Genomic DNA, 27573 nt, shown 5'->3' with positions numbered 1-27573 from the left:
GGCGCCAAGACTAAGAGAATCATTTCTTCTTAGAGATGCAATATCACAAGTAACAGGTTTAATTCAGTCCGTTTAACTGTAAAATGTTTCGGTTACAGATTTTAAAATAAACAGGAAGTTGTATTGTACAATACAGAAAAGTGGAGCACAGATCAAACAGTTACTTTTACAATAATAATCACACAACTAGCATTTGTGACAACCTGCGCTGTATGAAGTTCTGCAGAGGTCATTAGAGTGCATGTAGCACGCAGAGCTCTACTGCACTTTCAGGTTTTATGGTATGTAAACCTGCAATGCACTGAGTCTCAAAGTTAAAAAGAAAGTCAGTCTGAAGAAGGCACCAGTTATTTTCGGGCCTTTTTCTTTTTTGCTTTTTCTGCATCATCGTGAGCCTTCCTCTTGGCAGCAAGCTTGTTAGCCTGTAAAAAGAGAAGGAGCCCAGTTAATGGAAGATACTCAACACCAGTTACGCAACCATTTTTAAGCTCAGTGAACTCGGCGGGGGTCAACGCTGGGCTGCGCCGTTCTCTCCGCAGCGGCTACATAATACTGGTAAACACTGTGGCCTGAGATAAAATGCTCAGTATCAACACTAAAATATTCAAAGTTAAAGCTTTTAGGTTGAACAAATATTCTTAGCGAAGCGGCAATGTACGCACCTCACGGACTTTTCTTTTCTTTCCAAACATGATTTTGTCATAGAGGTACTTTTCCTTTTTCTTCATCATCATGATGGCCAGACGCTTCTCCTCTGCTTTCTCCTCTTGCTCCAAGCGTGCCTTATTTTCTACCTTCAGCTTTCCAGGTGTCACTTTGACATGTAGAGACTAAAAGGGAACGAGACGAGTCAATAAAGATTCCAAAAGATGACTAAAAAATAAAATCACAATGACAAAGAAAACAGGATCTGACATATCACCTTGCCCTGGGATCTTTGTTCTTCCATTTTCTTAAGGTTTTTCTCTTCTGCTACTTCCTCTTCATCATCCTCTTCATCACCATTGTCATCCTCTTCTTGTTCTTCTTCCTCTTCTCCCTCCTCCTCCTCCTCCTCCTCCTCCTCTTCTTCCTCATCCTCCTCTTGTTCATTGCCTATAAAAGGAAGAAAAAGGAATTGTTTAAAATTAGTGCTGCTGACATTTCAATCCTGTGTGCCTATATTAAATATTCACGCTGTGAATATTCATCTTTTATTTTCATTACTGTGTGATGCCAAAGTGGCTTTTTAGGACTCTGATCAGATAAACTATAACCTCCACAAGCTGTCTCACTTACAGTTCTTTTAGTAAATCACAACATTTCGATCCAGCCACCAGGAAAAATTTAATCATCCAATTAAGAAATGCTGGCAGTAATTATTCACATAAGCAGACCATCAGAACAGTTCTGTGTTAAAGTCTCCAAAACAACCCAAAAAAGGAAGCAAATTATTAAACTTTTTAAATCAATCACAAATATCAATTACATCCATTCAGATTAAGAGAGGCCATGAATGTCTATTTAACTCTCCACGTGACATTTTAAAAATTCTTTTATCTGTTTTCAGGTTGTTACATGGCCTCGCTCCAAACCACCTCTGAGTTGCTGCACTTGCACTCCCCTTTCCTAGTCGCTCAGATCAGCTGACCGACTCCTTGTATATGCCGAGGACACAGTGCAGGCTCACAGGGGACAGGACTTTGGTGTAGTAGCTCCCAAATTGTGGAATTTGCTGCCATTTCACATTAAACAGGCCTCTTTAAAAAAAAAAAAAGTTTTATTCAAGTGTGTTTTTCTTCCTACGTCCAACCCTTTGCTCAGTGGTTGTTCTTTATAAATAAAGTTGGCTTAACTACTCGATTATGTACAATACTCATAATTTTATGATGTAACAAAATAATGACAAGAGACCATGGTTAGAGGTTATGGTTATCTTATAATTTTCCCTCCTATGCATCTGTTGTTCATTCAGATCTGAAAGTATTTTTTGTTTGTCGTTTTTAAAACTAGGACTCTGACCAGAGGGGAAAAGTCAGTGAATTGTGGGCGTGACCTGCATACACACTGAGATATAACTGAACCACACCTGGTTTTTCTCCTCGCTGTAAGGCCATCATCTTCAGTTTCTCTGGAGGCACATAGTCACCTTCCTTCTCCTCCACAAACGGAGACAGGTGAGGGGGTAGAGTCACCCCAAGGAAATAATCCTCCACAGGCAAGAGAATTTTGGCATTGACACAGTCGTATAGCCACTGGGGTTGGATGTAGTATCTAAAACAAGCAAGGGTTTCGAAAATCATCTGTTATGATGGCAAATAAGTGCATATTTTCATGCGTCTACTATGTAATAATGAGAATACAATCTTGCTCGTTGGTGAGGATTTTTTCTGCTGCAGGATCAAGGGGTGGGGGGATGGGATGGGAAATATTCCAGTGAAAGGAGTCATTGTAAAAGTGGGTAATGTACATGAATGACACACTTCCTGTCTCTAGGATTAGGAATTCTATGACAAAATCAAATACCTCTATAAGAAAAAAAAAAAACCTTCTCATACATGATGAAAAGCACAGCATTTCTCTACCTGTTGATATACTGTTTGCCAACACTGGGCCTGTCAATAATTTGATGGGTGATGGTCTCATCCGTCACATCGTATGTGCTACCAATGCACACAGACTTGTCCCAAGATACCTGACCTCCAAAACACCTGAAAGGCAACAGAAATACACAAAAGTGAAAAAGTCAGCTTCAGGCTTCCGTGGACGTTTCTTTGCTTCACTGTAGCATCTCTCGCTCACCTGATGACGAATGCCAGAGACTCTCTGGGAACTTCTCTGTTGAGGTAAAACTTGAGTCCCTCAAAAAGCTTCTTCTGAGCTTCTTGCTGTTTCAGTTCCTTTTCCCTAGCCTCCATCTTCTCCATGTCCTCCTGTAGCGAAGAAATAAAGGGAAAACATTAATTATTCTTCAGGGAATTTCTATTTACAATTAAATCAGAAAAGTTGTAAAGTCATTGCTTTAAAAACAAGCCAGCAACTAAAAGATGATTTTTATTTATTTTTTTTAAACAACTTCCAACTTGTTGATGTATCATGGTGTCTGATCCATGACAGAGGAATTGTGCAGCTAGATTTATTGGGATTACAACCCTAAAAGAATTCCAAAAGGCAAATGTAAAAAAAGCTATGTAAAAAGTACAACTCACAACTCGACAATTAATACATTTACTTATCTCTGAATTTAAGTTGCTCAGATTTAACTAAAGAATCACAGTCAGGTTCAACAAACTGTCTGAACCGGTGTTAAATTGGTCAGCAATGGTGATTAGTAGACTTTGTTATCTCAGCTTCCCAGCGCAGTTTCCAACAATGGCGGCAGCTAGTTAGTTTTAATGTTACTCTTATTATTCTTTCTGGGTCACAAAATAAACGTTTAACATATTTTCAGGCGAGAATGTGGCTGTGTAAACCTCAAATATCTGCTCAGTTTATCAGGACACCACATATTTTCAAAAGCGCTCCGACGTTTTCGGAGATGTCTGTTACCCACTAGCTCGTTAGCGAGCCGGGGGCTAGGCTCACTAGCGCAGTGAGAACACCGGACTCCCCGCAAATCGTTTTCAAACCCACCGCCGTCTTTCGCTACTCAGGTTAAATATATATGAGTCACTTAGATAACTTAAAATGTTATTGTTTGGCTTTTTTTTTTTAGTATTTTATTTGTTCCTGAGTAAATCGGTTTGGCTGAGGTTAAAGTTATAGTTTTTACACAGCTGAATAAACGTCAAGCAGACAGCTGATTATCAGAAGTGTGAGATGCTCGAGAGTTTACTCCGGTGTCCTGTTATATTTTTATCAGCTGAGGATGCACTTATACATAAAACAGTTGTTGGTGGCATCTGATGACCAATCCCAGACCTGTCTGGAGACTGAAATTTAACATATGAAAAGCAATTTAAAACCAATAAAAACATGTGACATTTAATTAAATAATCAAGGGTAAAAGCAGAAACTGTTGTGTTGTGACAATTTATATCACACTGACTATGCATGCTTTGAAGTCTAATAGAAACGACTACTCAGATGTTGGATAACCAGCTTTAAAGTACCTTATAAATAAAGTTGGCTTGGCTACTCTATCATATGTATAATACTCAAAGAATACAAAATGTAACCGAGTATTAGTGCAGGCTTCATCACATAATTTCCTTAGGGATTATTAAAGTATTCTGATTTTCTTGCATCTTTTTCCACCAGCTTAGCTTGTAGTGTTTGTTGCTTGCAGCATTACCAAGCTACTGCTATGCCTCTGCTGACTGGCTATCTTAAGACAGCAAAAACATTAACATCTCCATAACCAGCTCCTTCAGAGCCTAGACATGGCTTTGCTTGCCTCAAGATGTGTCACACAGCACCACTGCCTATTCATATGGGTGGCAGCACTAATTGCATGCATATGGAGTGGATGACCTGGCTTGCCATGTGCCAGTAACAAATGGAGTTCAATGGTCCACAACTAACAGACAAAGTCCTAGTGGCAAGATGCACCGTGTTATCCTATAATCACCAATCAGATGCCACTGATAAGCAGTAAGCTACGACAGCTTGCCCTTGGGTCTACTTCGAATCATGGATGGCAGAAGCTGATTTTAAAGGAATGCAGTTTATGTTGCATCCCCGTGGACCCCCCAGCTCTGAAATGCAACCATGGAAGTTTGCAGCCAGTTTGCTCACTAATTCCAGGTTAGGAGAATTGAATTGGCTTTTTCACCCACAAAAGACCTTGAGCATACTACACCTATATCTTGAAGGGTAGATGCATTGTGACCTTACTCCTGACAACCCAGGAATAAAGTCTATGGGACCCTGAAACACCTTCAAATATTAACCTAGCCAGCGGGCAAGCCCCAGTGTGATGCTCCACTCTGGAAGAAAAGGAACTAGAGCATCTTGTAGACGGAGCTGGTCTTTGTGAACAACAGTGCAACCTGTACTTCATCAATAGGAAGTACAGGTTCCTTTATTCTGGTCAGCCTGAACACTAACCACATAACAGCAATACCATCTGTTCCAAGTTAAATTCGTGTCATTGGCTTGAAAGGGGTGTCCTCAAGGATTACCACAGCCTCACTGACTCCGACTAGAGAGTAATACCATCACTGCTCGTGCACCAACTTTCTAACTATAGACTACAGCTACAGTATCATAAATGAACCAACAAACATCTTTGAAATTTCATGCAGCCAGCAGAAAACCACTCATCAAGGGATTACAGTTCCTTCCTCTGAGATTATAGGTCTGTGATCGAGACTCATCGGGGAAAAACCAGAGGGTTTAGATTGTCTCTAAAAAAACAAAAAACAAAAAACACCAAGCCCCAAAGGACCAGGGGGTGTAACTTTCCAGGAAAAGTGACAGGTTAGTAGGCCGCTTTAATAATGTGCAGAATTTATCTGTTACGTTCTCAGAACACACAGGAACGCCCGGATAAGATTCCAAAGCTCTGGTAAAATTAATACACCAGGAAGTTACACCTCATGTCTAAGTAATAATTAAGTCCTGAAGTTCCCTGCTTTGTAGTAAAGCTAATGTCTCAGAAGCACTAACATTTTTCAACCTAACTGCACAGCAGAAGAGAAATAGACAAACAAAAAAGTTAAATAAAAATATGTGCTCATCAGGCATGTAAAAAGTTTGAAAAGAAGACAGACATCTATAAGATCAGCCACAGTTTCCACAGTTGATCTGTTAATGCCTTAACCCCTTAAGACCGGTCGGAGCGGGCACGCTCCGTTTTGCGCAGCCATTTTAAAATTCCTGTAGAACTGGAATCACATAAGCTAGCGCAATCATTTTTTTTGCATATGAAACCGGAGGAGTTGTACTTGCATCTTATGCATTCAGCTTGTCCTATGACACGGTTTCCTTCCACATATAGCTTTGAAAATAAATTAAATAAAAAAGCATTTGCAGCAACAACAACATAATATTCCAGAAACACGTTTTGCTGATCCGATCAGCTGTTCATAACACTTCCTACGTTGGAATAGACGTCAGCATGTCCACCATTACCTGCCCAGAAGTGACGTCATTTTCGCGGAAAATGTAGTTGTTGGGTTTTTTTTTTACCTTCAGGGCCTTATTTTTAAAAGTCATGTTTGACTTTTCCGTATCGTTTCTGGGATGCTTCAAACTATAATTACACTGCTGGAAATAGTTTATTTTGATGCACATGCTGTTTTTTTGGGGGGTAAATTTGCATTATATTTATTTTCGTTTTTCCAGCAGTATATAAAAATTGGTGTATCTAAAAAAAACAAAAAAAAAACAAAACAAAAACACAACTATGAAGACACTCAAAATAAATTTCCTGTGGTTCGAAACTATTTTGTGCAACTTTTGTGTATTTAGTTTTGAGGGATAAACTTCTTAAATTTCTCTAACTAGAAATATATGTTAAAAAAAAAAAACAAACCCAAAATGATTTTCATTTTGTAGTTTATTGCACGTTTTTGTAATTTATGTAGTTACTATGCACTTAATGCATATATATTATATAAATTTGGGCTATAACGGTTGTATTGACATATAGCAACTTGAAACAATCCCAAAAATGGCTCTACAGCATGTAAAAATATCAAGATAAGCTCTGGCAAACTTGGCTCTATGGTAGGTCTTAAAGGGTTAATAAAGCACTTTAGTCTGAAAGCTGTAATGTTGAAAGATCATTCAGGTGAGTTGACTTGAAAACTTTATAAAAATCTGTTATTCTAATTTTTTATTCATAAAATTCTCCCGATTAAGTGCCCATGCTTGAGCAAAAAAGTTTTTCCCCTCTGTAATTGAAAAATTGTTACACAACTGATTGTTTCAGTGGATGAAAATACTGTTTTATTAAACTGAGAACGTATTACTAAGACTTAAACTTTTTAATAAAAATTAAGAAACCCAACAAATAAAAAAAGCAAAAAAGCAGAACTGTCCTTTTTGGCAAAAAAACCAAAAACACGCACACACAAAACAGAAAATTTAAATAAATAAACTAAAGCAGAGTTTGAACTACCTACTACTCCTACCTATAATTATAAAAAAGCAGAATGAATTGACAAAAACAATTGTTAACTTCAAATCAGTCAGTGACAACAAGCTTCCCAGGATGAGAAACATATCGTCAGTAGCAACCAAACAAAGCTGTAAATCCCTTGTATCACAGCTTCAAAAGATCAACTGATGTAACCATTAATGTTTAACCTTAGAGACCAATTAGAGCAAAAAGAAAGAATGAAAGTATTTTCTAAGATAAGATAAGACTTTAATGATCGGACGGGGGGGGAATTTGTGCGTTATTACAGCTCATGTACAGATAACAGAAGAATACAAGAATATAAAACCAAGAATACCAAGAATATAAAGCCAAGAAATACTAAATTAATAAGATGATACACTATATACAACAGTAGCTGAGGTTCTATGTACACTCATACACAGTATGTGTTATGGATAGAGGGTTGTGGAAATATGCAAGTAATAAATTTAACTATTCTACTACTACTATCCCTGTGTAAGTAACATATCTATAAGTACCTGTAAGTATAGGCATGTACATGCTCAATTACATTGGTGGGAACTACTGCATTAGCGCAGTTAGCTTGTTAACATGTTAACGCCGTCCAGCCCCACGGTAAGTCGTTAACGGAGATTTGCCGCGTTATGGCGTTAATGTCATTTCAACGAGATTAACGCTGACAGCACTAGTGGGGACACAACGAATATGACTGCACATTTATGCCGACATCATCCTAGTGCAAAGACAAGTGGAAGCAGACAAAACCAACGAGCACGCATGCTACAAACTTTACCCGAGCCATTTACCATGACACCAGAGTATCGCGCACACGTCCATAGATTTATAAGAGGCATTATGCATGAAGTGGTGATCTGTGTGTTTTGATTATATTTCTCAATAACAAATAGTTATGCCTTGCCTGGGTAAATCAAAAGATACATGTGATGTGTCGTGTTTTGCAAGTTAGCTTTCTTACCCCTTCACTGGGAAACTGGTCCAGTTGAGCCTCCTCCTCATCTGCAGAAGAAACCACGCGTGCCAGACTGGCACTCAGAGCTGACAGTTTCTACAAAATCAAAAACAAGGTAAGCACAAGTGTTAGCATTTACACCTCAATGTGTGCGTACTTAATAGATTTAGTTAGTCAACAGTTTAATTTAAGCATGAGGCTTGTTTCTTTAAAAACATGAGTTTACACAATTTCTCTATTAGCATACTGAATGCTTTTAGGTAGACTACATGTTGAGCTCTAATTAAAGTGTCTGAAATGATATAGGGCAAGACCTCATGTTAAGTGTACTGTATGTGTAAGTTAAATTAATACACTTACAAGTTGCTTTATTACAGACACCTGTTCAACTGTTTATTTATGCAAATACCTAATCTGCCAATCACATGGCAGCAACCTTTCTTTCTGGCCAGGCTGGTGATGGCAAGGCAACAGAAACTTGAATAACCACTTATTACAACCATGGCAGAAGAGCATCACATCAATTTTGTGTAAACAACATGAAAGCATGGCTCCATGCTTCTTTGTATCAATAGCTCAGTGGCGAAATAATAATGTGGGCCCCTTAACTGGTCATCATTTAAACCCCACAACCTACCCGAGTATTGCTGCTGACCATGCCCATCCCTTTATGACCAGTGTAACAATCTTCTGATGTTTGCTTCCACCAGGATAACACACCATGAAACAAAGCTCAGATCATCTAAAACTATTTTCAACCTGAGCATGACCATGAGTTCAATGCACTTAAATAGCTTATAGAAGTCAGCAGATCTCAATCCAATAGAGCTCCACTGGGATGTGGTGGATCGGGAGATTTGCACCAGAGCTGAGCAGCAGACAAATGCACTAAAATCTCTGAGGAATGTTTCCCCCAACTTGTTGAATCTATGGCATAAAAAATTCAGGCAACTCTGAAGCAAAAAGGAGGTCCAACCCAGGCGTAACGCAGTGGTTCTCAAACTTTTCACAACGAGTACCACCACATAAAATATATGGCTCTTGAAGTACCACCCCTATGACCGACATTAAAGTACAATAGTATAGGCCTACTTAACACCATATACAGTTTACACGAAACAATTTTATTTCTTATATGAATGTTATTTATTTTAACTGTCAGAAACAGAATGTGACAAGTGATAATAATAACAACAACTATACTGCATTAAAACATTCACAGCAGGTAGGATATCCAATCTTTAAGTGATGCCGCATGAACCCTGCTTTTGGGTACTCTGCGTTTATTAAGGCTGTTGGGTTTTTAACATGTTTTACTGCTTTGTATTTTATTCTATTTCATTTGAACAAGCCCCTAAAAAAGTCAGTGATCACTGTCCGCCTGTCTCGGTTTTTATTACCACTAATCATTTTAAAGCCCAGTTTTTATAACCTTACGATGTAACTACACCCCAGCCCATGCAGCAATATATTAATGACTAACCTCGCATTGTGGATGGATTATCGCAGTTGTTCTCCTGACTGAAGTTTGGTCCGTTTACAGCAGGGGTCCCCAATCCCAGTCAACGAGGACCGGTGTCCCTGAAGGACATGTGTCCTTGATCCAACACAGCTGATTTAAATGGATAAATTACCTTCTCAACATGTCTTAAAGTTCTCCAGAAGCCTGGTAAAGAACTAATCATGTGATTCAGGTGTGTTGACCCAGGGTGAGATCTAAAACCTGCAGGGACACCGGCCCTCACGGACTGGGATTGGGGACCCCTGGTTTACAGCATCCTGCCGTGCAGTTACATTTGTCCCTAACCATCAGGAACCCTCACGTTAGCTTGTAGCGAGTGGGAAAATGTTAGCATTCATCCTCCAGCTTCACTGTGTTTATATTATGCTAACCATAGCTGTGTAGCTGGCCACCACATAGTACATCATTATATACCAGCTAGCTAGGACTGGGCAATATGGCCCCAAATTCATATTTCGATATTTTTTAGCTGGATGGCGATATACGATATATATCTCAATAATTTTGTTTTAAAGTCATAAAGTAAGAAAAGAGAGTTCTTAGTCAAAGCTGTGTCCCAGATGTCACACAGGCACTTTTGTTAACATACAGCATATATGTACATTTAAAAAATTACTCAAAAATAAATAAATACATTATTAAATAATAATGCTTGATAAATAAAAGAAAACAATGTTGTTGTTGTGCACAACAAAAAGCTCACAATTGTGCAGTCAAAATGTAAACTAAAAGATGCTGAGCATAATAACAAAGAGATACATTTCGTAGCTGCTCTGTTCCGAAGTTCTACTGCGTGACTGACAGCCTGGAGTTTGAAATCCGCTTCGTGCCATTTATGGTCCTTATACACACAATACGGTAATAGACTATGTGCACGTTAGCATATGCTACTTCCGGTGCGGAAACTCCTGTTGGGAGCTTTGTTTCCGGTGTCCTATTCGCGCATTGTTTATGGTCCAAAACAAGTTAAGCAAATGAATGAATCAAGCGGCGATTTACATTTCTATAGATGTCTTGGGCATTTACCCAATATATCTGTAAATGATGTTCATCGACTTGTCGATATTTTTTCCCCCCGCGCCTCAGAGCAAAAGAGAAAAGGGATTCAAATGTTATATTTCTCAGCTGTCCCTCGTTTATCGCGGGTGTTATGTTCTAAAAATAACCAGCGATTGGTGAAAAAAAGTAGCCAATTTTATTTTTTGACAGTGCAAAACCTTTCGTGGACATCGTGGACATACAGTACTGCACTTCAGAGTCACACTGCTACGGATCGATGCAGCAATTCTGTACTGTACAGGAGAGACGTCACGGAGGAGATCGTCTGCAGCAATCAGGACGCAGGACACAATGTGACGTAAAAAAAATAAATAAAAATAAGCATGCAAACTTGCACTAAAAAAAAAAAATCCGTGAAACAGCGAGGTGGAAGGTGAACCGCATTATAGCGACTATACTTGACTAGCTGATATCGACATAACGGGGGAAACATCTGGTTTGACTATTCTTCACCTGTAGTTTGAATGCTGATCATTTGCCTGTTTAAATCATAAGACCAGTCACTATACAGAGATGTGTTTCTAAATGTGGACGATGTGTCTTCTGCATGCAGTAATGCAGTTCTGCTTGTGTTGAGTGATGTAAACAACTGATCGATCTAAACTCTTTAAACGTCAAAATTGATCATTAGATTTTTTTATGACACAACAGTGGTGAGTGTTCCCACCTTCTGCTCTTTGTAACTTAACGCGATCTTTCCGTTTTCGAGTTTTGGACATGATTTTGGAGGATATCTTCGCAGTAGCGATTGACCGCAAAGTAAAGCTACCGGAAATTTACAACCCTACATCCGGTCTCAAACCAGGAAGTTAGCATTTTGTCGTGCACAGGGTCTATACTACGTTGAAGCACAGTACGTATTACTCCGCGAGGCTCCAGACTACGGTAGCCGTAATGCTCCGACAATCCATCAAGCGGTGCAGCTCCGTAACTCTACCAAAGTCGTACTAAAACATTTTTTGACAGATTGCTGAGCGCTGTGTACCACATAAAATCGGTTTGCGGTCATCAAGCACAGAATTCATACACAAGGCGCGATGTCAACTTTTGAGAAAATGAAAGGATTTTAGGCGTTAGCGTGATTAGCTCGTTAGCACGGTTAGCTCGCTAACACGTTGACGCCGTCCAGCCCCACGCGCGGGGCGATGCACGGTAACTCGTTAACGGAGATTTGCCGTGTCCATCTTGTTGTTGCCTGCAGGTGAAGCGATGGGGGAGGGGGAGTTGTGTTCAATGAAGGAGAGAAGCGAGGCCGAGTAACGTTGCGTAGAGACAAAAGTGGACGCAAGAGAGGCAAACCTGCGGCTCCACAAGTATAATTATAACGTAACATAGACTATATCGATATAAAGGATATTGTCACATCTTATCTCGTATAAAAATATATCGATATTTAAAAAAAAACCTCAATATAGCGCCCAGTCCTACAGCTAGCCCAACTTCAGCAACCCTACAAAGCCACTGCTGTTTAGTTTTCTGTCTTCGTTTATGTCAGAAGTGATAGCAGAGCTGTACGTTTTAATTTAATCCCTCAATCAGAACATGGTATCATGGCGTGTTGGGAGTGACTAGTTATCTCCAATCATGCCTTGGGAACATGTGTTGCCGTTTAAGCGAGGAAACTTGTGTTATTTACATCTGTTATTGTTGCGTGACTCTTTACTGTTCCTGTTAATGCTACAGTGTAAATGCATTGGCTGACTGAGTGGGTGAGTTCATGTAGGGGGTTATTGAACCTCTGAAGCACTGTGTAGTACAGCGAACTATTCAATAAAGAGCTCCCCCTGAGCTCCCAATGACAACCCCACTGGATATAACCTAGTAAGGAATATGGATCATATTCAGCAGAGTACAAGTCTAAACTTTATAAATGCACATTAGCACATATCCCAGTTTTATGTCTCAGTAAAGCTGAGGGAAAATAAAGACGACTCCTGCTTGAATAACAGAATGCATTGTCTTTACAGATTGGTAAAGCAAGGAAAACAACGTACCCTGTGCTTTAAAAGCTTGTTTTAGAGGTCACCTGGGACATGTTTTTTCCCAAAAAGCATCAACAACGCTTTTGCTATCCTTCCTGGAGAAGTTGTGTGACCGAGTTCTCTCTGCCACTGAAGTGGTGATATAGTTTTAACAAAACTCCAACGCTGCTTTATGCTGGATGGTTTAAGTGAATTTATTCTGTCACTCTGGATAACCAACAAGCCTCCTTTCATTGTAATGAGCACCACGAACAAAAGACAGAGGTCTTTTACACGGTTTAAAACAAAGTGACTCACCTCTAAGTAACTTTCTGAATTCATGGCATAGTCATCCTCACTCTCTTCCTTAGGCTCTGACTCTCCATTACTGTCCAGCTGCAAAATGAGAGGCAATATTAACTGAGGGCAGGTCTGGTTACATATGATCAATTTATCATAAATCCTTTTTTATATTACAGTCCACGATACCTTTGGTGGGTAGACCAAGTTGAGGGAACTGTAGAGCCTGAAACTGACAAAGCCCAGCAGAGTGGTGTACAACTCTGTGAAGGTTGCCATTACTCTGTAATCAACATCAACGGGGTGCTGAAAGAGAAACAAATATTAGTTTGACCAAATTTCAGTGATGCATTTATAAGTGTGAGTTCAATCAGAGTCACTTCCAACATAATTTTTAGTATATTCTAATTTTAAAACAGACAAGCTGCTCACAAGTTAAAGCCATCAGCAAAGTCAGTTTTCTTGTTCATAAGTGCCACACATTTTCTGATTCTTAATGAGCAGGCAAGACATTAAGGACAATTTTTTTTATTTACAATGTTGGCCTGGCAACCTACATTATAACCCAACAGTAATAAAGTGACTGCTTATTATTAGCACTGTCCCTGTTGACTGCAATTTGCCAAACTGCACTTACATCATGGGAGAACTGATATGGCACCACCCATGTAATGAGCTGTCCCATCACCTCAGCCTGATAATATATTCCCTTGATGGAGAGGAAAACCTATCAAAACAGAAACGTTTAGCACATTACAGAACACAGGTCAACCAACTCTCACAGAGTCAGATCAATAACAGGCTGGTGAACTTGCACCTTTCGGAGAGAACGTGATGCGATCACATAGTTCATCCACTCCACAGTGAGGCGTCTGCACAGCTGGATTGTCTGCACATGACATTTTCCTGTTCGAGCAAAAGTGGAGAAGAGGAAGCACATGCAGAGGGCATCGTCGATATCACGGAGGGCATCAATGAAGGTTGGATACCTGCCAAACAAAGAAGCACAAGCAATATTTATGAGGTTTTGTTTTGACAAAAACATCTTACCTTTGAAATAAAATAAAAAAAACAAGATAACTTGCATATTAAAAGCTGTAATAAAAAAAAAAATAAAAAAAAAAAAAAAATAAAAATACTGACAGACTCCTAAAGACTCTGTTCTACTGTTACCCTACAATTTCAATTTAATTCATATAGTGGCAGAGAAAAAAAAAAGAAAAGAAAAAGAGATCAACTATGCCCTCTTATGTTCAGTGTGAAGAATAACCACCCCACCTTTCTTTGATGACGTGATCCAATTTATAGGTCGGCTTGTTCTCTCTCAGTCTTTCCACTGCAGACCACTCTGTTTTTCCATAAGCCTTCTTAAGCTTACGCACAAATATCTACAAGACAAAAATAAATGTTGAAACTAACACAGGTACCAAAAAGATTGTCAACCAAATTTAAATCAAATGATAAACCAAAGACATGATGAGGAAAAACTGATTCAAGCAAAGTGATTTAAACATCCTTTTTATAGAGGTAAAGAACACTAAGGTACTGGTTTCTTATGTAATATACCTTGTACTCTCTGAACTTTCCAACAATTGGCTCATGGAGCAGAAAGCGGATGTCTTTGAGCAGGTAGAAGGTCCTTGGGGCTGTAGAGCCCTTGTTCACCTTCTTCTTGTGTTTTGGCTCATGAGGGTATATGCCTTTGAGAATGCAAAGTCGCCTGAAAATCAGAGAAGAGAAATTATTTGTCTGCAACAAGGCTCCTTTCTGAGAAAGGCTGGAAATCGAGATTTGGAACAAACTTGGAGAAAAGTAAGTTGCTGTGATGGTGTTTAAAAAAAAAAAAAAAAAAAAAAAAAAAAAAAAAAAAAAAAATTATATATATATATAAAATCTTATTAGGGGGAAAAAAATAAAAATAAAATAATAGTTGACCGGTCCATTTTTGAAAATTTAAATATCGTTACATTTGAATTGCTGGTTTTACAAAAAACAAAACACCCAAAAAAGTAATATTGGCATGGAGAGTAACACTTTCAGAACCATGGATTTATTTTGAAATTACCAACCACTGCTAAATATTCTGATCACATTCACTGAAAATTTAAGACACCTCAGAATTTTTTGTTAAATTAATTTATACACATTATATGTCAGATGTGATTTATGGATATAGTGTTGATCATAGAGAATATAACTAGGTGCAGATTCATTACTAACTACTAACATAACTTTGTCTCACTAACTTTGGCGTCAATACAATCTTTCTTGTTGATGGTAATGTTTTTACTGATGTGCTAATTAAATTTTGCTTCACTTTCGAGGCTGCATTAATACTTTTTGCATTTCACTAACTAGGAGCAGAGGCAGTGAAAGAGGATGAGTTTTAATGCTGGGGTCAACCATCCAAAGCAACAGTGCACAAGAGAAGTGAAGAAGAGAGTTCAGGGAGGGTGGAAAAGATGGAAATGAGAGTCAGGGGTGATTTGTGGCAGAAGGATAGCAGCAAGAATGACAGCTAAGTATTGCAAGATGGTAGTGAGACGTGCTGTGAAGTATAATTTGGATGGGAGGCCAAGCTGGTAGAGCTGTAGATGCTGAGACTTTCAAATTTACAGTAGGAATGTAAGAATTGAGTACATCAAAGGGACAGCTAAGATTGAGAAGAGAAAGTTAGAAATAGAAACAAGGCTGGGATGGTTTGGACATGTGTAGAGGAGGAACAGTGGATAATTACTGGACAAAGGATGTTGATGAAGGAGCTGCCTGGCAGGTGGAAAAGAGGAAGACCACAGAGAAGATTCATGGATGTAGTGAAGGACATGCAGAGCGTTGATGTGAAAGGAGGACGCTAGGGACTGGACTACTGTTGTGACCTCAAAAGTCAGGAGCCGAAAAGAAATGCACTTTTGTTTGACCCTGCAAAATTGTCTACCTTGTTCAATACAAACGCGTGAGTTTCACAGCACCCCCCCCCCCCCAAAAAAATAAACTCACTCACTGAGTTTTAAAGACTTTGCGTCATAAAGGGGCCCTCGCACTTTTTCTCACCCAGAAAGCGTTAGCGTTACTATACAATAACGAGAAACTAATACAGCGCCGGCGGGGTATGACTAAATCGTGATTTAAAACACACACACACACACACACACACACGTGTACAATTGCTAACTGCAACGTTACCTGAAATCTGGGAGGCTGAGCTGCAACTTCTTTCGAGCTCTGTTTCTTGTGATGTAGTTGGTGGCAGAGCCCCTCTCAAACTGAAAAACATAGGAAGATGCTCATATTCAACTCAAACGGTATGTGTTAACAAGGCACATAAGCTCATCCGCGTCCAGAAGAATCTACTGTTTGAGAAAAACAAACTTCAGCTAGCTGTTAGCTAACGGGATAGTCAGATTTTTGGTAATAAAACGCCCGACATTACGCGAACACCCACACCAACCTTTTTCTTTTGAAGACCTCCCATTTAGAGACCGTTTCTAACCCTCCACTGAGTTTTATCCAAATGTAGTTGTGTACAAATTACAAAATTCGCAAGGGTACACAACAACGACCGACACAACACGCAGGAGATGCACGTGTGGCTTGACATGCGCGAAAGAGAGGCCCAAGCAGTAGGACCCACGGGTGGGCCGTTTCTTTGCCTGTTTACAAAGGAAAGCCGAAGCAGTGTTTGCACGTGAAACATTCGTACATATAAAACTTATACTCATCTTTGGGATTTTGTTGTCCACAACAAACAGCATATAGCCAACATGATGAAAAGCACCTTCTTTATTAAATCCGCAGTCATCTAAAGATAAAATGTCGTGCCAGGAGTAAAGGTTTACATACACTCATCAATGGTGTGCTTTTAATGATTTCTTTGAACTGTTCTTTTTCCTGAGTGGAATGGTTGTACAGCACACATCGTTAATGACTTTAAAAACCAAGAGCTGGGTACAGAAGTTTGATTTTCTTTTGTATTTTCTCTAATCCAAACAGTAGATTATACAAAATTGTACATACTGGTTTAAATAAATACATACAGCCCCACTTATAATTGGTTCAATGTCACTTAGCAAGTTACACCTCAGCCTCACACTTGATAGAGTTCAGTTATCTTGGTTTGTTTCCCAGCACAGACCTCACTTATAAGGGTCAGTATTGGACTTTTCCATTACTCCGAGAATTGGTCAATAGAATAAGCGCTTTTTAAAAAAAATCCTTTTTATGCTGGAAAGAGAAACTACCACTTGTAGCCAATCATTATCACTAAAAATAAGTTCATAGGTCATCATAGAACTGTCAGCGTCATTTATTAAAAGATTTAACCGAGTGTACGTATATGTTTAAGCCTGTATGTATAATTTTGAACCTGTGTGGATTAGAGAAAATCCAAAATAAATTCAAACTTGTGCACCCAGTTCTTGTTTCATCTTTAAAAGCTCAAAATTATGGCGTTATTTTTGTGCCACTATTCTGAGCGCACGTAAAAAAAAAAATTGCAGGTGCAAAGGTTGCATTTTGAGAAGAAATTTATTTTGGGCGAAGAAAAGCTAAATTTGAGTGAACAAAATTCATTGCTGCGTGCAAAAAACATATTTCAGTGTTTGCTATTATCCATACACACACAATAGCAGCCCCTCTCTCTCAGTTTTGCATTTGCGCTTGCTTGCAATGTGCTACTTGCGCTCTCAACATTTCTGCCCATTCGCGTTCAACTCTTTCTGTACACCGTTATATTTGTGCCACAAAACCAACCAATCACAGACTTGGATGCAAAAAAAATCAGATTCAGAGACTCTGTTGTCCTGCTGGGAGACTTCAATGCTCACGTGGGTAATGACAGCGAGACCTGGAGAGGCGTGATTGGGAGGAACGGCCTCCCTGATCTGAACCCCAGCGGTGTTTTGTTATTGGACTTCTGTGCAAATCACAGTTTGGCCATAACAAACACCTTGTTCGAACATAAGAGTGTCCATAAGTGCACGTGGCACCAGGACGCTCTAGGCCGCAGGTCGATGATCGATTTTGTAATCGTATCACCAGACCTGCGACCATATGTTCTGGACACTCGGGTAAAGAGAGGGGCTGAGCTGTCAACTGATCACCACCTGGTGGTGAGTTGGATCAGGTGGCGGGGGAGGACGCTGGACAGACCCGGTGCACCTAAACACATACTGAGGGTGTGCTGGGAACGTCTAGAAGAGGCCCCAGTCCGCGAGATCTTCAACGCACACCTCCGGCAGAGCTTCAACAGCATTCCGAGGGAGACTGGGGACATTGAGTCCGAATGGACCATGTTCAGCGTCTCCATTGCTGAAGCTGCTGCATTGAGCTGCGGCCGCAAGGTGGTTGGTGCCTGGACACCAGAGGTGAAGGGAGCCACCAGGCTGAAGAAGGAGTCCTATCGGGCTTGGTTAGCCTGTGGGACTCCGGAGGCAGCCGACAGGTATCGACAAGCCAAGCGGAATGTGGCTCAAGTAGTGGCTGAAGCAAAAACTCGGGTGTGGGAGGAGTTCGGAGAGGCCACGGAAAAAGACTTTCGGACTGCCTCGAAGAGATTCTGGCAAACCATTAGGCGTCTCAGGAGGAGAAAGCGGTGCTCTACCTGCACTGTGTATAGTGCAGGCGGAGCGCTGCTGACGTCGACTGAGAAAATTGTCAGGCGGTGGAAGGAATACTTCGAGGACCTCCTTAATCCCACTGACACGTCTTCCGAGGAGGAAGCAGAGTCTGGGGATGAGGGGAATGAACCGCCAATTTCCGGGGGCGAGGTCACTGAGGCAGTTAAACAACTCCTTGGTGGCAGAGCCCCTGGGGTGGATGAGGTCCACCCCGAGTTCCTGAAGGCTCTGGACGTTGTAGGGCTGTCCTGGTTGACATGCCTCTACAATGTTGCATGGAGATCAGAGGCAGTACCCCTGAACTGGCAGACCGGGGTGGTCTTTAAGAAGGGAGACCGGAGGGTGTGTTCCAACTACAGGGGGATTACACTCCTCAGCCTCCCTGGGAAAGTCTATGCCAGGGTGCTGGAAAGGAGAGTTCATCCGCTAGTTGAACCTCGGATACAGGAGGAACAATGCGGTTTTCAATCTGGTCGTGGAACACTGGACCAGCTCTTTATCCTCTCAAGGATACTTGGGGGTGCATGGGAGTTTGCCCAACCAGTCTACATGTGTTTTGTGGACTTGGAGAAGGCATTCGACCATGTCCCTCCGGGTGTCCTGTGGGAGGTGTTGCGGGAGTATGGGGTGTCTGCCCCATTGCTACGGGCCGTTCGATCCCTATACAACCGTTGCAAGAGCTTGGTTCGCATTGCCGGCAATAAGTCGGACTCGTTCCCGGTGGGTGATGGGCTCCGCAAGGGGTGCCCTTTGTCATCGGTTCTGTTCATAATTTTTATGGACAGGATTTCTAGGCGCAGCCAAGTGGCGAGGGCTTTCACTTTGGTGGCCTCAGAATCTCATCTCTGCTTTTTGCGGATGATGTGGTTCTGTTGGCTTCATCGGGTGAGGGCCTCCAGCTCGCACTGGAACGGTTCGCAGCTGTGTGTGAAGCAGCGGGAATGAGGATCAGCACCTCCAAATCTGAGGCCATGGTTCTCAGCCGGAAAAGGGTGGAGTGCCCACTCCGAGTCAGGGATGAGTTCCTGCCCCAAGTGGAGGAGTTCAAGTATCTCGGGGTCTTGTTTGCGAGTGATGGGAGAAGGGAGCCGGAGATCGACAGACAGATTGAGGCTGTGGCTGCAGTGATGCGGACACTGCACCGGTCCGTCGTGGTGAAGAGGGAGCTGAGTGTAAAAGCGAAGCTCTCAATTTACCGGTTGATCTACGTCGGGTAGGGACGTAGATCCCTACGTCCCTGCGATCTCGTTCTTTCGGTAGTGACCGAAAGAACGAGATCGCAGATACAAGCGGCAGAATTGAGCTTCCTCCGAAGGGTGGCTGGCCTCTTCCTTAGAGATAGGGTGAGAAGTTCGGCCATCCGGGAGGGGCTCAGAGTAGAGCTGCTGCTCCACATCAAAAGGAGCCAGCTGAGGTGGTTCGGGCATCTGGCAAGGATGCCTCCTGGGCGCCTCCTGGGTGAGGTGTTCCGGGCATGTCCCACCGGGAGGAGGCCCCGGGGCAGACCCAGGACACGCTGGAGAGATTATATCTCTCGGCTGGCCCCGGATAAGCTGGAGGAGGTGGCTGGGGAGAGGGAGGTCTGGGCCTCTCTGCTTAGGCTGCTGCCCCCGCGACCCGGCCTCGGATAAAGCGGATGAAGATGGATGGGTGGATGGATATATATATATATATATACATATATATATTATTATTATTTTTAATTCCCCACTCAACCTGTAGGCAGTCTTTATCCTTCAAGCTTGGCTTCCCTACCAGAGGCCTGGGAGCTTAAGGGTCCTGTCCAGTATCTTTGGTGTTCCCAGAACTTCACTCTTCTGGACAGAGATCATGTCATTCCTGGGATCTGCTCAAGCCACTCGCCCAGTTTGGGAGTCACTTTCCTGAGTGTTCTGATTACCACTGGGACCACTGTTGCCTTCACCCTCCACATCTTCTCGAGCTCTTCTCTCAGCCCATGGTATTTCTTGAGCTTCTTCTTTCTGATGATGCTATCCTAGCTACATCTATCACTATGGCCGTCTTCCTCTTTTTGTTCACCACTACTTTCAGACCATAAATGACACAGATATATCTGTATATACCAGCTTCCTCATTATGGCATTCCATGCATGCGCTACCTGCTACCATCTTGCACCCTGGTGTTATGTGTTGGATTGTCTCAGGGACATCTTTGCACAGCTTGCACTTGGGGTCTAGGCTGGTGTGGTACACCATGGCCTCTATGGATCTTGTACTTGCAGCTTGTTCCTGCGCTGCCATGATTTGTGCCTCTGTGCTGTCTTTCAGTATAGCTTTATCCAGCCATTGGTTGGATTTCTTGATAACAGACACTTCTTCTATCTGCCGGTGGTAGATACTTTACGGGGGCCTGTCCTTCCATGATGGTTCCCCTTCTTGCTCTTCTTCTTTCTCATGTTTCTGATGCCTGAAGTATTTGCTAAGCACATGGTCATTTGTTGGCATCTTCCTGATGTACAGGGTTGGCTGTAGTTCAGAAGCTAGAGTACCTACTAATTGGATTCTTGGTTGTTTGATCCCTGGCTGCTCCAGACTGCATACCATATATTCTTGTGCAAGATATTAACACCTTGTTGCTCTCCAATGCATCCATCCAAGTGTGAATGTTAGATAGAAAACACTTAAGCATAGAAAAAGGGCTTGTATGAATGGGTGTGCATGGGTCAATGAGGGATGCTGTATAAAGCACTCCGAATGCTCTGATTGAGTAGTAAAAGTACTCGTACAGTTCTAGGCATTCCAGGATCCACGTGTGAGTCATTGAGTCAGAGGCTTTCTTGAGGCTTTCTAGCTTCTTTAGTCAGTATCTGTGTATCATGTCAAGGCCTGGTGCTGTCCAAATCTTCATGCTTAAGACCCTTTCTCGGATGTCTACTACTAGCCACAGAGCATTATTGCTATAGGTTGCATCCATCCCCCACATGGTCTTCCAGTATTGCTAGGTCTCCAGCATTGGTGGGGCTGTTGTTCTCATATTGTTTAGCTGCCACTAAGAGTACCTTGGATGGTTTATTCTCCTGGCTTCAGTCTTTCTGGTATACCTTTCCAAGCAGCTACCCAAGGCTGCGAGTCTTTGCTTGGCAGTTTCTAAGACCTTAGGTATGGACAGGTTATTGTACTTCTTTGGCATCCCTTTTTTCATCACACCTTTCTGCAGGTTTGACAGTTGACCAGAAACATCCAGACCAACACACAGGGGTCAAAGCCAGTCATTTCAATTTAAAATCGACAATTTAAAAACAGTTTATGTGCAAAGTAAGCCATTATGTAAAAAAAAAAGAAAGATAAAAAACTAATAACAAGAAAATGAAAGTTAAAAAAGTCTTGTACAGGGAGAAGCTGATCCAGGCATAAAGCTGATTTATCAGAATAGAGTTGCATAAAAAAAAAATGAAGCCTGCCTTCAACCACATCAGGACCCCACCCCCTACTCTCTCGTTCACTCACTGGTGCCAGGGATGCTTGAGAGAAATGCAGGCTGGAGCGGAGAAAAAGACACAATGACAGATATTTAAAGCTAAATATACAGATTCAATCATAAGACTTCACAAGAACATCTGAGGATATGACGGAAACGTGCCATAAAATCATCATGGGGCTACATAACTTCCTGAAGGAGTATATTCATGGCTTTTGGGACTATGAGACCCCCAAGGTGATGGTGGTTAAGAACAGAACTCTTGGCGTGATTTACAGGGGTGTTCAGTTTCTTGTGATCACTTATTTCATATGGTAAGCTTCATGTTTGTACTTTTGCATGTCTAATGACCAGGTGTGTGGACAATATATGAAATTCAAAGGTTTATTTTGTCTTTTCTACATTTTTTCCTGTTAGATCTGTTGGTCTAAATGTGTTTTCTTTTAAATTTAATTACAGTAAAATTAAAAGCATTTTTTAATGAATAATATTCATGCAGATAAAATAAATACACTACGGCTTTAAATTTGAACTCATGTAGTGCAGTTTTGTGGGGAGGAAATGCATCCCATTTGCAATTAACAGCATAAAATTCAACAATCCAACTGAATGTGGCTCATCCCCTCTCTATATTATCAGAGATTTAAATGCTATCCAAGGAGAACAGATGTAAAGTGTTTCAGATTTGAAATAAACTAAATGCCCTGAATTAAAGTACATCATCACCTTTTCTTGGCTTCAGCAAAGAGGGCTGAGCAGATCCAGTGTAACATGACACCTCCAATAAAAACTGACATCATGGTAGAAAATGTGATATTACCGCTGTCTCTTCTATCATCCTGAAGGTATGTCTTTATAAGTCAGAAAGCATACCAAGAGAGCGAAACCCGTCCAGAGAGCTCTGTTTATACTCTCATGAAAGGCTCAGCAATTCATGGAGATGAGATCCTGGACACTGTGGAGTATGCCCAACCCTCAGAGGTGATTTCTCAATTAAACTTGTGCAGCATAGCTCATGCTTGAGTTAACCACTTTAAGTCTTTTTTTCCCCCTTTTTGTTTAGGGTGGCGATGTGATTAGCACAATACTGAGACGAGAATTCACATTCAATCAGAGACAAGGCACCTGTGCTGAGGTGAGAGGTCAACTAAAATCTACTGAGTAACAAAGACACCTTTTCCCTCCCATCACTGACATGTTTCTCTATTCACTTTAGCATTTTAATGTTGCCGATGCCAACTGCACCACCGATTCTGACTGCGTTGAAGGGGAAGTCAACTTCAGTGGCCACGGTAATGTTTTCACTTCTCATCTAAGTTTTTTTTCATGCCTTTTTTGGTTTGTATTTGCCACCCTTTGTTTCAAACACTTTCCTACAGGCAGAAGGACGGGCAGATGTGTTCAGTACTACAACCACACCTTTAAAACCTGTGAGATACAAAGCTGGTGTCCGATTGAGGAATACGCTGTAGTACGGTAAGATGGGTGCTACAGAATCATCAGCATCATGTCAGGTATATATGCATTGCTCTAAAAATCCATATAAGTTCTAAACAGACTCAAACTGAGCCTAAATATCCAAAAACATGGGAAACTAACATGAAATAAAATACGAATTGGTGCAGCGATTTATTAAAACATGTGCAAACATACATGGAAATGAAGGCAAAAACAAAATGGTACAGTCCTAACAAGCTTGAAAGTCAATATTTACTGAACACACTCAGCCAAGCTTTCTTGTAATTTCTTTTAGTAGTCTTCAGGAATTGAGAGGCCGGTGAAGAATATGTAGGATGAGTTGTGTGGTAGGAGTGACAGATGTTTTTGAAGTGGAGGTGGGATTACATCAGGGGTTGGCTCTGAGCCCTTTCTTGTTTGCAGTGGTGGACAGGCCGACAGATAGGGTCAGGCACGAGTCTCTGTGGACTGTAATGTTCACAGAAGGCATTGTGATCTGCGCTCAGAGTAGGCAGCAGGTGGAAAAGAGCCTGAAGAGGTGGAGGTATGCTCTGGAGAAAAAAGATATTAAAGTCAGTGGAAGCAAACAGAATGCGTGTGTAAATGAGGGAAACAGATGTTACAGTGAAGCTGCAAGGAGGAGAGGTAGTGAAGTAAGATGAGTTTAAAAACCTGTTTAAAAACATTTAAATCCACAGTGCACAAGAGAGGCGAAGAGGAGAGTGCAGGCAGGGTGGAGGGTGTCAGAGGTGATTTGTGATTATGATAGCAGCAAGAGTGAAAAGTAAAATTTACAAGAGATTTGGCTTGATGCATGATTTTGACAAAAAGACAGGTGGCAAAGCAGAAAAATTAGTAAAGCATTAAATATTAAGTCATCATTAAATACAGCTTGGAAAAAAAAACTAGTCATCAAGACACATCCACATGAGTAAAACACAATAAAGTTCACATATTTTGGGCTTTTTGAAAGAACCAAGAACCTTCTCTATGTGAGAAAACAGATCGACTGTGCTTCCTTGGAGACAAGATATTATCAGTTGCTTGGTCACTACTTTGACCAAATGATGACCAAACCAGTCAAACAAATTGTGTAACCTGAACCAGATGCAAGAACCACTTCAAGGTCACTTTAAGGAAATGTTAAATATTTGCTGTCTTCAACAGAGAACCACCATTAGAGGAGGCCATCAATTTCACAGTGTTCATCAGGAACTCTATCCACTTCCCCAAATTTAAAGTGCTGAGGTAGGGTCACATAGAAGTTAATACTTCTGGACATTTAAGCTGCAGATACTGATGTTCTTGTCTTTGGCAGGGGAAACATTAAGGATGCCCGAAACAAGCGAGACATTAAGAGATACCTGAATAAGTGTCACTATGATGAGGAGCGTGACCCCTACTGTCCCATCTTCCGCTTGGGATACATCGCAGCACAAGCGAGGGAGAATTTTAGTGAGCTCTGCAACACCGTGAGTATGATGCCTGCATTGCATGGTGTTCACAATATTTCATTTGTGGAGAGTGTTTCTCATTTAAAAATGTGTGGATCAACATCAACCCCCAGCCAGCAATCTAAAATTAGAACAAATCTTAGAATTACAATAGAAATTAGAATAAATTCATGTCTCTATAAATAAAATTCATATAGACATAAAATAGACATATAAAACTTAGACAGAAAGGCCATTCTTGCGATTTGTCCCAAATCAGCTATTGTAACACTTCAGTAAATATGAAACTTATTTTATAGTTTTGCAGATTCTTATGTGTTAATATCATTATGGTTTGTGCCGTCTCTATCCAAATTTCTCATTAGTTAATTCTAATCTGATTGGTGTCTTGGTGTTTGAATTTTCCCAAGATTAATTTTAGGATTTGCCCAGAAAGTACTCAGGCACGTATTTCATTTGTGTTACTGATAAAGTTTGAATACTTTATATTCTTCTCCTGGGCTATCGCTGTTTACATGATGTCTTAAGAATGGCACCCACGAGGGTTAAAATTGACTACTGTCATGCTGTCTGGGTTCAGGGAGGAGTGATCGGTGTTTTCATCAACTGGAAGTGTAACTTGGATCTGGATCCCTCACACTGTAAACCCACATACTCGTTCCGTCGCCTTGACCTCCGAAAGGATCTGCCCGACGCTGGTTATTATTACAGGTTAGCACCGGCGTCCAACGCTGACTTTTATACTTTATTTTTAAAACAGTCTTTAAAACGCTCTTCTGCTATGCTCACCTGTTTTTTTTTTTCTTGTTGTAATAATTTATGTGTAATTCTACAGGTTTGCCAAATATTACAGTAAGGATGGGGAAGAAACTCGGACACTAATCAAGGCCTTTGGTATCCGTCTAGACATCATAGTTCATGGACATGTGAGTAGATTCTACTTTAGACCTGCTTATTGTTGTATCTATCAAAATATATTTTTTTATGTTATTTTTTTTTTGTTTATTAGGAATTAACTCTTTAGTATTACAAACATTTTCAATTTTCTACGATTTTTTCCCCCAATATTTCAATTCAATTTGTGCCAAATCACAACAACAGTCACCTCAACGTGCTGTAAGCTAAAGACTCTACAATAATACAGGGAACACCGCAACAATCAGAGGACCCCCTATAAACAAGTGCTTCAGTCTACTGAGTGTGGGAACAAAGAAAAAAATCTATCTATCTAGATGTACAACTCCATAACAACTGTGTGTCATTTTTGTGCAGGCTGGTAAATTTAGTCCTATTCCAACCATCATCAGCACAGTGACTGCTATGACTTCTGTTGGGATTGTGAGTATTGACTAATTTGTTTTTATCCTGAGACATTAAAGCGGCACCGTTCAATTAGTGTAACTGTTATTCTGCTTCATCTCCCCTCTCTGTAGTGCACAATAATCTGCGACTGGATCATGCTGACATTTATCGACAAGAATGAAGTCTACAGTGAGAGAAAGTTTGATGAAGTGAGTAAAAAAAAGAGAGCGTTATTCATTAAACGCAACTCAGTTTCATTTGTTTTTGTGAATCTACTTCTATATCCAGTAGAAGACTTTTATAAATAGAATGAAATCGTCCATCCAGAGAAGAAATCTAGTTTGTCTCCAGGTCTTGTGGAGAATGCTGTCAATTATTAGCTCATCAGCCTGAAGGACTGATGAGCTGAGGTCATGGGGAGGCGTCTGTTGTCTATCTTTTCACAATTCACAAGAATCGCTGCTCCTACAGTATTGTTCAAGATTTAATCAAGCATAGACTTAATGGTCAGCTAATGGGTCTTCACTTTAACTGTGGTCAAAGTCAGGGCTACATTTGTCATTTTATGGACAATAACCATGAGACTCTAACACACGTTGTGAAGCTCACTGGCTTCATTACTTTGCTCCAGGCACAAATCATACAACTGTATAGCTGTGTTTTGGTGACTGTTTTCTTATTTTTAGGGACTATTTTGTGAGATATGTTTGTCTTTCACAGGTGATCAAGGAGCCCACAAATCCCATACCCACAGAGCTCAGCTACATCAACAGCTTCGGCTCAAACCATTCTGACCTGTCAGACGGCGTACCGCTGTGACCAAAGTCCTCGCTGGCCAAGTGCATGGACTCCCCACCACCAACTGTGGCAAACAGCAACTGCATCTCAGGTGTCAGTGACAGCTCACTTTGACACTGTGCTGATGTTAGTGGGGATAAAAACGGGCAAAAGAAAGAGATCCCTGTGGAAATCTTTGCATAAGACAGTTAGTTCTCTTTAACTTGACACGACCTCAGAATATATTAACAGCATATAGAGAATGTGTTTATTTTGAAAACAGGAAACCATTTCAGTACACTGTCATGAGAAAAAGACTGGCAGCACTTTATAACAACGCCACACTAGGAAACATTAGTAAGTGCTTAATTCATCATTTGTATGTCATTACTTCTCCTTAGTATGCCGTTTATAAATACAGATGTTTATCCATCATGTACAGCTATCACTGCTACCACATCACTGCTAGAAATAATCATAGTCATAATAATATATCAGTATTTATAAAGGCCATACTAAGGAGGAGTAATGCTATATAAATGATGAATTTGGGCACTTGCTAATACCTTAATAATGTTTGATAGTATGGCATTATTCTAAAGTGCTACCAAAAAATAAAAACCATACAGCATATGTCGATGTATTGTAGACATTCAATCCAACAATAA

General features: G+C 40.8%; 2 protein-coding genes across 2 annotated transcripts; one reads left to right on the top strand and one right to left on the bottom strand.

Moving 5' to 3' along the window:
- Positions 1 to 43: 43 nt before the first annotated feature.
- pes (pescadillo) lies at positions 44 to 16492 on the bottom strand. Its single transcript, XM_040019028.1, has 15 exons — positions 16309 to 16492; positions 16044 to 16123; positions 14427 to 14580; positions 14139 to 14248; positions 13678 to 13849; positions 13498 to 13587; positions 13050 to 13166; positions 12879 to 12956; positions 8025 to 8114; positions 2782 to 2912; positions 2565 to 2690; positions 2069 to 2253; positions 923 to 1095; positions 663 to 830; positions 44 to 422 (listed from the first exon to the last, which is right to left on the bottom strand). The coding sequence occupies exons 1-15, from the start codon at positions 16330 to 16332 to the stop codon at positions 348 to 350; spliced, it is 1773 nt and encodes a 590-aa protein (XP_039874962.1). The 5' UTR covers positions 16333 to 16492; the 3' UTR covers positions 44 to 347.
- Positions 16493 to 20185: 3693 nt separating this feature from the next.
- Positions 20186 to 27529, top strand: p2rx2 (purinergic receptor P2X, ligand-gated ion channel, 2). The gene is made up of 12 exons (XM_040019031.1): positions 20186 to 22228; positions 22760 to 22895; positions 22978 to 23049; positions 23131 to 23206; positions 23294 to 23390; positions 24540 to 24620; positions 24691 to 24844; positions 25407 to 25537; positions 25662 to 25752; positions 26099 to 26164; positions 26260 to 26337; positions 26849 to 27529. The coding sequence occupies exons 1-12, from the start codon at positions 22062 to 22064 to the stop codon at positions 26945 to 26947; spliced, it is 1248 nt and encodes a 415-aa protein (XP_039874965.1). The 5' UTR covers positions 20186 to 22061; the 3' UTR covers positions 26948 to 27529.
- Positions 27530 to 27573: the final 44 nt, after the last annotated feature.

This window comes from Simochromis diagramma, unplaced genomic scaffold (assembly GCF_900408965.1).
Source record: "Simochromis diagramma unplaced genomic scaffold, fSimDia1.1 OVJJ01000822.1, whole genome shotgun sequence".
Lineage (NCBI taxonomy): Eukaryota > Metazoa > Chordata > Actinopteri > Cichliformes > Cichlidae > Simochromis > Simochromis diagramma.
This window is presented reverse-complemented; position numbering and strand designations above follow the sequence as displayed.

Coding starts and splice junctions, on each gene's coding strand:
- pes (XM_040019028.1), bottom strand. CDS start 16,332: ATGGGAGGTCTTCAAAAGAAAAAG. Junction 14,581..16,043: donor CTCAGCCTCCCAGATTTCAG/GTAACGTTGCAG, acceptor TCTGATTTTCAG/GCGACTTTGCATTCTCAAAG. Junction 12,957..13,049: donor ACTTGGTCTACCCACCAAAG/GTATCGTGGACT, acceptor CTCATTTTGCAG/CTGGACAGTAATGGAGAGTC.
- p2rx2 (XM_040019031.1), top strand. CDS start 22,062: ATGACGGAAACGTGCCATAAAATCATCATGGGGCTACATAACTTCCTG. Junction 24,621..24,690: donor CCCAAATTTAAAGTGCTGAG/GTAGGGTCACAT, acceptor TGTCTTTGGCAG/GGGAAACATTAAGGATGCCC. Junction 24,845..25,406: donor TTAGTGAGCTCTGCAACACC/GTGAGTATGATG, acceptor GTCTGGGTTCAG/GGAGGAGTGATCGGTGTTTT.